General features: G+C 36.0%; 1 protein-coding gene across 1 annotated transcript in view; it reads right to left on the bottom strand.

Annotated features, from left to right (window-relative positions):
* Nucleotides 1-673, bottom strand: part of LOC136067288 (mitochondrial outer membrane protein porin 2-like) — an 11953-nt gene extending 11280 nt beyond the window's left edge. The window contains exons 1-2 of the mRNA XM_065772910.1: nt 486-673; nt 285-352 (exon numbers count right to left, since the gene is read on the bottom strand). Of these exons, the coding sequence (XP_065628982.1) occupies nt 285-352; nt 486-534 (117 nt within the window). The 5' untranslated portion in view covers nt 535-673. The remainder of the gene's footprint in view (nt 1-284; nt 353-485) is intronic.
* Between the last annotated feature and the right edge of the window lie 14176 nt (nt 674-14849).

Raw genomic sequence — 14849 nt, 5'->3', positions numbered from 1 at the left:
AAAAAAAACAAAAAAAAAAAAAAAACTAGAATTTGTCATCTAAAAACAACGTGGATATATCAGCTCATGTGGTTTGGTTTCACATCAAGTATTGGCAATATCGTTACATAAAAATTTTAATAAATTTGTGAAATCAACAAACAAACAGTGGAAATTCACTTCAAATCTTCAAAAACCCTAACCTAATTACCGATCTAAGTTCCTTAATTAACTACTCAATGTGTTGTGTGAGTAAAGAAAAAAAGAAAAGAAAAAGTGTGAGCTAGATTCCATAGTATATATACCACTCCAGCATCGCTGTAGGTAGAGACAGTGAACTTCTGATCGGAGTTGAAGTCCCTGGTTAGAAGATCTACAAACAAACAAACAAAGCAAGCAACAGCGAATAATTAAATTATACAAGAAATTGAATCAAAAATCAAAGCGAAGAAGTAAATGAAAAATCGTGAGCGATGAGAGTACGTTTTTTTTTTTTTTTTTTTAACCTTTGGCTTTCTTGCCGATATCTGTGAAAAGTCCTGGTCCCTTGCTCATTTTGCGCAGAGATTCTAGAGAGAGAGAGAGGGAGAGGTGCTGAAAATGTTTATATTTATTCGTGGTGTGGTGTGGAAATGGGGGTATAGAAAGGAAAAGGGTTTTGTTTTGTTTATTTGGGTAGTGGCCACGAATGTTGAAAGAGTGTGAGTGATGATGAGCTGTGACTGATTTTGGGGGTGACACGCCTATTTCCAACCGTTGGATTGATTTGATCTCAGATCATTTGCAAAAAAAAATTTATGCATCCATGAGTCCTAAATCCTAATTACTTGGACAGCACTGCTCTTCTGCTACTATCGGTGAGTGTTAGAGAAAGGCTGACCTTTTGCTTTGGAGTCTCGGCCCACGTCCAAACTCCAAACTATTTTTAGTCGTAAATTGAATAAAAAATTTAAGGTCAACTTTCTTTATATCACAAATTAATTAGTGTTTTAATTTCACGATAAAAGTATAATATTTAAAAACAAATCTTATTGGTTGAAATTTTATTAAATTTTTTATTTTTTGAGAAATTTTCAATTCATTCATCCATTTAGCGCAAAGTCTCACTCTCTTGATTTTGATGGGCCACAAATGTTTACGTAAAATTACATTTTAATTCTTAGTAATTTACTCTTATGCTTCGCTTTACTACTTGGATAGTTGGTAGAGGGTCATCTGTCATTCTTTTTCTTAGACTGTCATTCTTACAATTAAAGTCATTGTGATCAGTTTAGAGCTGGTTTCAAAACAAATTTCATTTTTAAAAAGTTTCAAATTTCATTTTTGTGTATTTTTTTTTCTTTCATTTTTTTTTCCGTATATCCACTTTTGTCTCACTTTTTACCACGTAAATTAATAAATTAGATTTTTTAAAATTTAATTAATTTTTATTCACACATTTTAAGAAATGAGCTAACGAAAATTACAAGATGTCAAACTCACTCTTAAAGTCATGTTGCTGACAAAAAAAATTAATAATAAAAACAAAATGATGATGAATGGTTATTTCAATAGAATCAATGCATGTTGTTTGAGTAGAAACCAATTTAGGTTAACCTTGGTTTATTTATTAATGTTTACAGATTGTTCAAAGTGGAGTTTATGGTTCTGTGAACAATTGGAAGTGAAAATCTGACTTTGAAGACTACGGGGTTTGGAAACACCTCACTTTTTGGGAAATGCGCAGGTTGACAATAAGAACAATAATTCCTAAGCGACTGAAGTTCCTAAATGACTAAATTGGATTATCAAGCCTAAGTTGTCTCTACAGCCATTGATTTGAAGTGATTGATTCCTAAATTAATAGACAAGTTTAAGTGCTTTGATTTGAAGTAAACCTAATTAAACTAAGCTGATTCGAAGTGCATTTTTTTGAAGTAAATCATCTCGAAATAAAGTAAATTAGCAACCACAACAGATAAAAAGTCTAGGTTATCATTTGAACACCAAATTTATTCTAAGCAAACACTAAAATTGACCAAACTTTAACAAACAATAAAATATTACATCAAATTTAGCTAATAATTGGTTAAATAAGATTACACTCAGAAGCAACTTACAAGCATAAAGTCTTCTACAAAGCCTAAGAACTACTTAATCTCCTACGAACTATTAGATCTCCTAATTATCAAAGTACATATGAACACAAAAATGACCTCTAGCGTGTTCTCAGCTATGCATGGTATCTTGCCTGTAGAATGAACCTCCATTATATTTGTTGAGGTACAAAATAATTAAATAGCCACAAAATAGGCCCAAAAAGAAAAGAGGTGAAAAAAGACCTTGGGCCCATTTCACAAAAAAAGAGAAAGGATGGGCTCTCACAATAAAAGAAGGGAAGGGGAAAGAAAGAAAAAGAAGGGAGCCCAGAAGACTTGATTCAGAGGTCCACAAAGAAAAGGGCCCAAGAAAACAGATAAAGCAAACAGCAACCAAGCCCAGAAGGGAGACTTGGGTCGGGACGCCCAGAAGCAATACCAGAGCCAGAGGATCCCCGGACGCATGAGGAGAAGTTGAAGCAGACTTGATGAGAAAAAAAAAAGACAAAAGGCACGCTGGGAGACTCTCATTCGAAGAAAGACAAAAAAAGATAAAAATGCAGGAGATTTGGTCCCAACCATTTGAAGAAAAAAGACAAAGAAAGTACAACTGGGAAAGCTGGGAAAGCTGGAGCAAGAAAAGCCAAACACCTCAGGTCAACCAAGGGGAAATCCGGAAATGGGAAGCTTGCTGGGAAACTTTCATCCTGTCGCAGCAAAAAGAGAAGAGCTATAAGAAAAAAGGAAACGACATGTCCCTGGGACAACCAGGCGCTGAACCAACTTCAAAGGGCAAAAAGGAAAATTGGTAGTACCCCAGGAGCCCGCCACTGTGCTATAAAAAGGGGGAAAGGAAGAGATAGAATTCAATTTTTTGGAGAAGCATAGACCATTCATTAAGACACTGAGAGTTATTTTTCTAAAAGTCCCGAAAGATATAAGAAATACTCTGTAAAACAAAAGGAAAACAGAGGAACTTGTTTTCCCGGGATCCCCGAAACAGCCACTACATTACACGCTCGGATTCAACGGATTCAAACTTTGCAAGTCTTTGAAGCTTGAATGGCTATCAAAGTCTGTAATTTTTGAACTCACTTGAACCTTGCACCATGTTGTAGTGAGCTTTGTAATCACAGTTTTAAAGAGAACAAAAAAACTAATAAAACATACCTCATCAGTCGGAGGATCCCTAACATGTTCTTCGCATTTTATTTCACTTATTATGCATTTCCTTTACTGCTAAATGTTGTTCAATACAAATACTCTTTTTTAGTTTGTTTGTAATTGTAGGAAGCTTGTTTCTGTGCACAAATCTATTCCTAAATCAGCCTGTTAGCTGCGGGGAATTGATCCCAGTCCACCAAGTACCCCTCACACGGCCCAGGATCCTCGGGCCATAGTGCTAAAAAAAAAAGCACTCTCACATTTTGGCGACTCCACTGGGGACTGGGTAAAGGAAAAGGGAAGAAGTAATCCCTTCGCAGAACATGCCTCCAAGACAAAGGAACAGTAAAGGCACCAATGCGCCACCCACGGCCTCTGAGCCCGTGGGAGAGAATGAAGTAGCCTCCAGACAACGAGGCGAGGTGCCCCTAGCAGAGCACGAGGCCGTGTCAGAACAGAGGAATGCGAGACAGGAGCTAGACCCTATAGCTCAGATGACTACGATGTTGAAAGATTTGCAACAAGAAGTTCCCTCCTTAAAGAGGGCAAAACACAGGAAGTCAGAGACAATGCCCTCACGCAGGCAACCAAGATGGAGCCCAGCCAGAGGGAGGGTCAGCAGTGGGAGGAGGAACTAACCCCCAATACCTAACACTAGCAGACGTCAGTGCCCTACTGGAACAAGAAAGGGGAAAGCTTTCCGGGATTCCCAAGCAATTTTCTCGGGATCCCCATTCCCACCAGAACTTCTCGGCAAGCCATATCCCAAGGGATATGAGCCACCAAAGTTCCACCCTTTTGATGGAAGGAGTGGAAGTGCAGTAGAACACGTGAGTAGGTTCGTCCACACCATGGGCCCCTACGCAGGAGACCGGGAGCTGTGTCTAAGAGAGTTTGCTAAGTCCCTAGTGGACAGAGCATACACTTGGTACACCACTCTGAGACCTGGGTCCATTAAGACCTGGGACGAAATGATGGAAAGATTTTGTGCAAAGTACTACCCTGGTGAGGACAAAGTCACATTCCAAAGTCTTCAGATGGTAAGACAGAGGCCTGGAGAGGATCCTGTCCAGTTCATCAAAAGATTCGAAGATGTGTCCCTAGACTGTTATGGGGACCATGAAGAAAAGGAGCTCGTGGAGACCTGTGTCTCTAATATGCTTTTCGATTACAGACTCAATCTCGAAAATTTATGCATCACACAGTTCGCTGACCTGCTACAGAGAACAAGGAGGACAGCACAAACCATGAGGGCGAAGCGGGTGCCAGCGTCCCAAGCCATGACAGCATCAGTAGGGGAAAAAAGGAAGAGGCCCGACGGGAAAACATTTGAGGAACCGCCGGTGATCCCATGCACTGAAGAAGAATTAAACCACGTCCTGGATAAATGGATCGGGGATGGAGTGGTTAGGCCATTCACTGTGTCCAGGCCACCAACCGAGGAAGAAAGGAAAAATCCTTTGTTCTGCAGAATTCATAACTATGTTAAACATTCCACCAAAGATTGCTGGACTCTCCGCAGACTTTTTCACAGGAAGTTGAAAGAAGGAACCTGGAGCTTACCCAGAAGGAGCCAGAGGTACAAAGGAACCCCCTGCCCAACCACAAAGGAAAAGGGGTGGTAGCTGTGGTAATCCATGGGAACCTGGCAGAAGCAGAAGAGCCAGAAGGATCCTTCCACCCAAGCACAGTCAGAACCCTTCAGAAGAATCCCAAGTTCAGATCACTGTTCAATCAGCTGGGATTTGGGCCAGAAGCAAGAAGGGTGGCTACGGAATCTCTCATGACCATAGCAGCAGACTCAGGAATGGAATGTTTCACAGCAGAATCACATGCCAGTCGAGCTTTCCTGGAGACGACCAATGCCATAACTTTCACCGATGAAGACATGGAGATTGAAAAAAAAAAAAAACAAAAAAAAAAAAAAAAACTAGAATTTGTCATCTAAAAACAACAGTGGATATATCAGCTCATGTGGTTTGGTTTCACATTCAAGTATTGGCAATATCGTTACATAAAAATTTTAATAAATTTGTGAAATCAAACAAACAAACAGTGGAAATTCACTTCAAATCTTCAAAAACCCTAACCTAATTACCGATCTAAGTTCCTTAATTAACTACTCAATGTGTTTGTGTGAGTAAGAAAAAAAGAAAAGAAAAAGTGTGAGCTAGATTCCATAGTATATATACCACTCCAGCATCGCTGTAGGTAGAGACAGTGAACTTCTGATCGGAGTTGAAGTCCCTGGTTAGAAGATCTACAAACAAACAAACAAAGCAAGCAACAGCGAATAATTAAATGATACAAGAAATTGAATCAAAAATCAAAGCGAAGAAGTAAATGAAAAATCGTGAGCGATGAGAGTACGTTTTTTTTTTTTTTTTTTAACCTTTGGCTTTCTTGCCGATATCTGTGAAAAGTCCTGGTCCCTTGCTCATCTTTGCGCAGAGATTCTAGAGAGAGAGAGAGAGAGGGAGAGGTGCAGAAAATGTTTATATTTATTCGTGGTGTGGTGTGGAAATGGGGGTATAGAAAGGAAAAGGGTTTTGTTTTGTTTATTTGGGTAGTGGCCACGAATGTTGAAAGAGTGTGAGTGATGATGAGCTGTGACTGATTTTGGGGGTGACACGCCTATTTCCAACCGTTGGATTGATTTGATCTCAGATCATTTGCAAAAAAAAAATTTATGCATCCATGAGTCCTAAATCCTAATTAGTAATTACTTGGACATGCACTGCTCTTCTGCTACTATCGGTGAGTGTTAGAGATAGGCTGACCTTTTGCTTTGGAGTCTCGGCCCACCGTCCAAACTCCAAACTATTTTTAGTCAGTAATGATTGAATAAAAAATTTAAAGTTCAACTTTCATTTATATCACAAATTAATTAGTGTTTTAATTTCACGATAAATAGTATAATATTTAAAAACAAATCTTATTGGTTGAAATTTTATTAAATTTTTTATTTTTTGAGAAATTTTCAATTCATTCATCCATCTAGCGCAAAGTCTCACTCTCTTGATTTTGATGGGCTACAAATGTTTACGTAAAATTACATTTTAATTCTTAGTAATTTTACTTCTTATGCTTCGCTTTACTACTTGGATAGTTGGTAGAGGGTCATACTGTCATTCTCTTTTTCTTAGACTGTCATTCTTACAATTAAAGTCATTGTGATCAGTTTAGAGCTGGTTTCAAAACAAATTTCATTTTTAAAAAGTTTCAAATTTCATTTTTTGTGTATTTTTTTTTTCTTTCATTTTTTTTTCCCGTATATCCACTTTTGTCTCACTTTTTACCACGTAAATTAATAAATTAGATTTTTTTTAATTTAATTAATTTTTATTCACACATTTTAAGAAATGAGCTAACGAAAATTACAAGATGTCAAACTCACTCTTAAAGTCATGTTGCTGACAAAAAAAATTAATAATAAAAACAAAATGATGATGAATGGTTATTTCAATAGAATCAATGCATGTTGTTTGAGTAGAAACCAATTTTAGGTTAACCTTGGTTTATTTATTAATGTTTACAGATTGTTCAAAGTGGAGTTTATGGTTCTGTGAACAATTGGAAGTGAAAATCTGACTTTGAAGACTACGGGGTTTGGAAACACCTCACTTAAAAGAGAACAAAAAAACTAATAAAACATACCTCATCAGTCGGAGGATCCCTAACATGTTCTTCGCATTTTATTTCACTTATTATGCATTTCCTTTACTGCTAAATGTTGTTCAATACAAATACTCTTTTTTAGTTTGTTTGTAATTGTAGGAAGCTTGTTTCTGTGCACAAATCTATTCCTAAATCAGCCTGTTAGCTGCGGGGAATTGATCCCAGTCCACCAAGTACCCCTCACACGGCCCAGGATCCTCGGGCCATAGTGCTAAAAAAAAAAGCACTCTCACAATATTTAAGGCCTTAGAGCATTCGTATCAGCTCAGTTAAAATCTTCTAAAATAGATGTACAGTGTAAATTTTATACATTTTGAGCAAAAAAACACCCACATCAATGGGTGTAAAAATGGGCAAAATCATGTATATATTTCCATGAGCTACAGTACCCGTGTAAATATACACAGGTACTGTAGCTCGTGTATTTATTATTTTAATGATTTTCGTTCGTCTCAATTTTTCTCTCTCTTCTCCGATGCACAACTACCTAAGAAACACATTTTCTTTTTCTCAGATGCACACAAACACACCCACACACAAACACATCCACACAAACAGACCCACGCACAAACAAACCCACACAAACAAACCAACAGAGAGATAGATCGGTGCTTGGTTCGTGGATCGGCCGGTGAAGACATGATTTGGGTCGCCGGAGCTTGGTTTTGGGTCGCCGGACCTTGGTTTTGGGTCTTTGGAGCTTGGTTCGTTGGTTGCCGGAGCTTGGTTCATGGATCGGCGGGTGAGACACGATTTGGGTCGCCGTGAAGCTCGGTTCGTGGGTCACCGTGAAGCTCGGTTCGTGGGTCGTTGGAGCTCGGTTCGTGGGTCACCGTGAACCTCGGTTCTTGGGTCGCCGGAGCTCGGTTCGGCTGGTGAAGAATTGATCGAGGTTGTAGTTTTTGAGAAAGAATGAGAGAAGGTAGAAGAGAGAGAGAGAGAGAGAGAGAGAGAGAGAGAGCTGTTCAGTAAAAATAAATAAAGAGAGAGAGAGAGATAACACGCGTATATAAGAGTCAGTTGAGGGAAATAATAAAAAAATGAGAAGAATGAATATTTTATTAAAATAACTTGTAAAATAAATGAACTGATGTGAGTGTTTTGTAAAAGCGGTAGTGTAAAATAGAAAAAGTAGATTTTTAGTGTAAAAATAGATGTGTAAAATACACATACTAATGTGAATGCTCTAAATAGTTATGCCAAATGCTACTTTCCATATTCCGCTTAATTTCTTTTGCCAAGTGTCTTATTGCTAATAGGGCTCGGTAACCTCTCATAACCACTTTGAGGCAACTATCGCCTTGCAACCTATGGCCACTTGGTGCTTGTCCTCTGTTTAACTATCTTCTTGTAACCGCTTAAAGTAGCTGTTTGCAACTCCCTTGAGATAATTATTCTTTTCAATGCCACATGTCACACCCTTAGGCTTTAATCCTTGGTTTAGTCAAGTCCAAACTAGTAGTGACGTCATTACTTCTTTCCACATTGTCTTTCCCTGTTTTGCCACGTGTTATATCAATAAATTAATTGTTTGGCCTAATATGTGTGCGTATTATATATGAATATTATTTCACTGCAAACCATACTGTGCTAATTTATTTAAACATTTTTCATTGACGAATTTAACCAAAATGAATTTATAATTTGAATTGAAATGTTGTTAAAAGTGTAGATCTAATTTGAAACTTATGTAAATTCCTGGATTAATTTAAAATCACTTCTAATATATGGGGTTTAAAATGTAATTTATCTAAAATCTTTATAAGAAAGGAAATGTCAATAACTCTATAATGTTGTTCTCCTTCTCCCCCCTCCCTCTCTATTTCTTGGGGGAAAACCAATATGATAGTTGCTATCAGAATTTATAAATAACACCATCAGTATGTAGCCTGTAGAGTATTTAAAAATAAGTAAAATGGTTTTGTTGGTAGAAAACGAGGTCAAGAATTCTTTTCTTAATTATGTCGTTTAAATTTTTTTTTTTAAGGAGTTATATTCTTAGTTAAAAATATACTGTGATCAAAGTCTAGTCCCAAGTTTTAGGTGGACTTTTTAGTCATGTAAAATGTAATGGTAAAAGAGCTGAACTTACCAACGACCTGCAACTGTGGTTAGAAGAAGTTCCCAAGAAAAAAAAAAACGTGATCAAAGTTCACACGAAAGGGACTACCTTCCTAAGACCAGCGTATCTGGTCAAAAACGTAGTATTGGTATTTTGATTTGAACATTTATAATAGAGTTTTGAATCTTTTGATCACATAATCCTTCAAAGACGGCTAGAAGGATTGGATGCAGCCGTCTAGGAGACTAGGATTGTGATGTGGAGGCCCAAAAAAAGGAAAAAAAAAAAAAAGAGACAAAGTATAGCTATAATAGACGAAGTAAGGCTATAATAGACAAAGTAAGATTACAACTTTGCGCAACATCAATAACATTACAATATATTTTGAAAATCTAACAATTAGATTGCATATTTTTTACGTTTTTTAATATATAAGTCAAATTTTGTGTCAATCGGATATTATATATTATATGATCTATAAGATTATATTTTATGCATAATTTTAAATTACAAAAAACTTAAAATTTAAAAAATCTATTAATAACATAGCTATTAATGTTTAATTTTCTAAAAATTTTGCAAGCATAAAGAACATAAGGAGAAAATGTAATTCAATGATGAATTTGTCAAAATTCACTTCTAAGAAAAAGATATTAAGTAATGTGGTAACCTTTAGGCTACAACCAATTTTTTATTTTTTTGAGAAACGGCCACTACAAATAGCCAAACTTTGTCCAAAAAAAATCATACAAGCTTGGTATCTCAGTATTATACTATTCTTTTGCATTGATTTTTTATTTTTATTTTTTTTATAAGCTATTCTTTTGTGTTGATAGATGAAGCCTTGAAGGGACTCTTTATAACAAAGAACCTAGAAAACACATTAAATATCGTAATATTCCCACAAACAATAAAATAATAAAATAAATTAAAATAAACATTCATGTTTTTTGAGTGAAATTTGTAGTGTGCCTTTTAAAATCAATATTTGCTCTCCCTTGTTTGTGTGTGTTTTTCTCAAAAAAACAGAAGAACTAGGCGAACACATTAAATGTCAATACATGTTTTTTTCTTTTTTGAAAGAATATTCAATACATGTTTTATATACATATGTGTACAAGTATAGGTTGTGACATGTGTAAATAATCATATTTTGTAAGTAAAATAATGGGAAAAAAAAATTTAAAATCAACTATTTGAACATGTAAATTTTAAAATACGGATCACGTTTTCGCAATGCACATTTTTTAGGTATCAATTCTTAAAACCTGTAAAATGCATAATTACCATTACCTCCTTGACTCTCCAACACTCACCACTTCTTAGCGCAAGCTGCAATGAGGCAGTGTAGAACGCTATAACAACAAACCACTAGAACAAGTAGAAGGCCACACCCCACACCATCCACAAAAAGGAGCTTAATTGCATGTTCTCAAGTCATGGATGGAAAATATTGGCATTAATTAGGGGTGGCAAGATAATTACTGTAGGGCCTGTGGGCCTGGTAACCTCGGCCCACTTTACATCTGGCCCAGGGCCCATGCCGAGGAAGAAGTATTATACGAAGACGATGTATGAAAGCCTAAGCTCTTAGAATCCCCGCCGAGGATATCCCTGTCCTCGGCATACCGAGACTAACCCCAAGTGGTGGGGGGAACAAGCCCAGGACAGGTTGTCACCTCCACAATAAATGCGCCCACCTAACCCTCTGGCCACACTAATGGAGATGTGACTCCTGGACTGGTTAACCTTGGTCTCTGTAAATCACTTGAGTACTGATAGTACAGCTGATAGGACGGACGGTCAGAAAGAAAGTGCATGGATGATTAACAGATGGAAGAAAGAGAAGAAGGGAGGAGGGTTATATAAGAAGAACCAGTAGAACGCCAGAAAAGGGAGAAGGGAGAAAGGGAAAGAGAGGAAGCTCCTCGGACGAGTGCCGAGGAGCGACCTTAAAGGGCAGCCTGGATGCCTCGACCTCCAATGGTGGGAACTTCTGTTTTTAGAATTGCCTGTCTGTTAGGGTCTAATTCTTCATCTCACTCTCTAAAAATGTATTGTTTGGGCTTGTTGGGTTAGAAGTAAATCCCTATTTTGGGTTCAATCCAAATTAAGTCCTTACAATTGGCGCCGTCTGTGGGAAGAATTTGTGCACTAACAGGCGCAACAGACAATCGTTCCCAAATAGTTAGTTTACGGAAGGTTAACAAGGATGTGCCACACAAAAAAAAAAATATATATATATATATATATATAAATAAATAATTTTTTACAGAAAAGTAGAAGATTCATAAAAAAAAAAAAAACATGATCAAAGTTCACACGAAAGGGACTACCTTCCTAAGACCAGCGTATCTGGTCAAAAACGTAGTATTGGTATTTTGATTTGAACATTTATAATAGAGTTTTGAATCTTTTGATCACATAATCCTTCAAAGACGGCTAGAAGGATTGGATGCAGCCGTCTAGGAGACTGGGATTGTGATGTGGAGTGGAGGTTAGGGTGTCAATGTTCGACCAAACCCGCGAACACGACACGAACCCGACACGGGTTTTTTCAGGTTAGGGTTGGGCCTTAATGGGTTTGGGTCATAAACGGGTCGACCCGAAAGCGACACGATAAGAAACAGGTCATAAACGGGTCAACCCGCGTAACTCGCAATAGACACGTTTGACACGCCAATTTATTTGTGTCAACCCAAAATGACCCACTTAATACAACCAGTTTAACTCATATAACAAATAAATATTTATTTTATTTTAAATTGTCAAATACCTTTTATATCCAACATATATTTTAAATTTAAAAAGAAAAGTGAGTAATTACAAAAATTTACAAGGGATATAATTGGAAATCAAAACTTTACAGACCTTAGAACTACTAATACTTATATTTTAAATTTAAAAAGAAAAGTGAGTAATTACAAAAATTTACAAGGGATATAATTGGAAATCAAAACTTTACAGACCTTAGAACTACTAATACTTTTTTTGTTTTTTTTTTTTGTGGCATAGAACTTAAACAAATGAAATTGGATGAGCTTGTGGAAGATATTATGAATTTGGACATCAACAAAGAATCTATGGATGATAATCGTGGTCAGAGTTAGGATTAGTCTACTGTTTGCTTAAATTCTTTTAATATTGATACTTAGCATTTGGCGAGTTCCAAGAATATTATATTTTTGTTGAACTATATTATTTTATTTTGTGAAACTTTGTTATTTTGAATTTGGGTTGAAGTGTATGCACTTCTTTTGGAGTGTAAAGAGCTTATTTCTAGATGAATGTTATATTTTTGTTAAATTATATTATTTTGAATGTGGGTTGAAGACTTGAAGTGTATGCATTGCTTTTTGGGATGTAAAAATAATTATTTCTAGATAGATGTTATATTTAATATTATGCAGGTTGAAATGGTTTGTATTACATTTGTGTCAACCCAACATGACTCGTTTATTAAGCGTGTCAAATGGGTTGGGTCAAGTCAACCCGCCTTATTAACAGGTCGGGTTAGGGTTGAAAAATTATGACACGATTATTAAATGGGTCGGGTTAGGGTTGAGCCATTTAGTCGAATACCCCTATCTCGACACGACACTAACCCGACACGCTAACCCGAATTGACACCCCTATGTGGAGGCCCAAAAAAAAAAAGAAAAAAAGAGACAAAGTATAGCTATAATAGACGAAGTAAGGCTATAATAGACAAAGTAAGATTACAAATTTGCGCAATATCAATAACATTACAATATATTTTGAAAATCTAACTATTAGATTGCATGTTCTTTACGTTTTTTTAACACATAAGTCAAATTTTGTGTTAATCGAATATTATATATTATATGATCTATAAGATTATATTTTATGCATAATTTTAAATTACGAAAAACTTACTATTTAAAAAATTTATTAATGACATAGCTATTAACGTTTAATTTTCTAAAAATTTTGCAAGCATAAAGAACATAAGGAGAAAATATAATTCAATGGTGAATTTGCCAAAATTCACTTCTAATAAAAAGATATTAAGTAATGTGGTAACCTTTAGGCCACAACCAATTTTTTATTTTTTTGAGAAACGGCCACTACAAATAGCCAAACTTTGTCTAAAAAAAAATCATACAAGCTTGGTATCTCGGTATTATACTATTCTTTTGCATTGATTTTTTATTTTTTTTTTTATTTTTTTTATAAGCTATTCTTTTGTGTTGATAGATGAAGCCTTGAAGGGACTCTTTATAACAAAGAACCTGGAAAACACATTAAATATCGTAATATTCCCACAAACAATAAAATTTAAAAAAAAAAAAAATTCATGTTGTGAAATTTGTGATGTGCCTTATTGTTAAAATCAATATAAGCTCTCCCTTGTTTGTGTGTGTTTTTCTCAAAAAAACAGAAGAACTAGGCGAACACATTAAATGTCAATACATGTTTTTTTTTTTTTTTTGAAAGAATATTCAATACATGTTTTATATATATATATGTGTGTGTGTGTGTACAAGTATAGGTTGTGACATGTGTAAATAATCATATTTTGTAAGTAAAATAATGGGAAAAAAAAAAACTTTAAAATCAACTATTTGAACATGTAAATTTTAAAATATAGATCACGTTTTCACAATGCACATTTTTTAGGTATCAATTCTTAAAACCTGTAAAATGCATAATTACCATTACCTCCTTGATTCTCCAACACTCACTACTTCTTAGTGCAAGCTGCAATGAGGCAGTGTAGAACGCTATCGCAACAAACCACAAGAACGAGTAGAAGGCCACACCCCACACTATCCACAAAAAGGAGCTTAATTGCATGTTCTCAAGTCATGGATGGAAAATATTGGCATTAATTAGGGGTGGCAAGATAATTACCATTACCTCTTTGATTCTCCAACACTCACCATTCTTAGCAAAAGCTGCAATGAGGCAGTGTAGAATGCTATCGCAACAAACCACAAGAACGAGTAGAAGGCCACACCCCACACTATCCAAAAACGAGCTAAATTGCATGTTCTCAAGTCATGGATGGAAATATGGCATTAATTAGGGTGGCAAGATAATTACATTACCTCCTTGATTCTCTAACACTCACACTTTTTAGCACAAGCTGCAATGAGGCAGTGTAGAATGCTATCGCAATAAACCACAAGAACGAGTAGAAGGCCACACCCCACACTATCCATAAAAAGGAGCTTAATTGGCATGTTCTGAAGTCATAGACGGAAAATATTGGCATTAATTAGGGGTGGCAAGATAATTACCATTACCTCTTTGATTCTCCAACACTCACCATTCTTAGCAAAAAGCTGCAATGAGGCAGTGTAGAATGCTATTGCAACAAACCACCAGAACGAGTAGAAGGCCACACCCCACACTATCACACCAAAAGAGCTTAATTGCATGTTTTCAAGTCATGGATGGAAAATGTTGGCATTAATTAGGGGTGGCAAGATAATTACATTACCTCCTTGATTCTCCAACACTCACCATTCTTAGCGCAAGCTGCAATGAGGAGTGTAAACGCTATCGCAACAAACCACAAGAACGAGTAGAAGGCCACACCCCACACTATCCACAAAAATGAGCTTAATTGCATGTTCTCAAGTCATGGATGGAAAATATTGGCATTAATTAGGGTTGGCAAAATAAGCCCAAATTTATTTGCCCACTTAAACCCACCTACTCTAATTGAATCTAAACCCACCAATTATTAGTTGGGTTAAATGAGCATCAATCCAATTAGACCCAATGATTATTGGGTTTTAACTAAAAACCATTGGCCCATTTAACCCAAAACATATTCCCAAATTCAACCCAGCCTTCCCATTAAAAAAAAAATCCATTATTTTCTAGGGATTATTTTCTCAGCAAACAATCATAGAAAT

This window comes from Quercus suber, unplaced genomic scaffold, assembly GCF_002906115.3.
Source record: "Quercus suber isolate HL8 unplaced genomic scaffold, Cork oak 2.0 scaffold_66, whole genome shotgun sequence".
Taxonomy (NCBI): domain Eukaryota; kingdom Viridiplantae; phylum Streptophyta; class Magnoliopsida; order Fagales; family Fagaceae; genus Quercus; species Quercus suber.
This window is presented reverse-complemented; position numbering and strand designations above follow the sequence as displayed.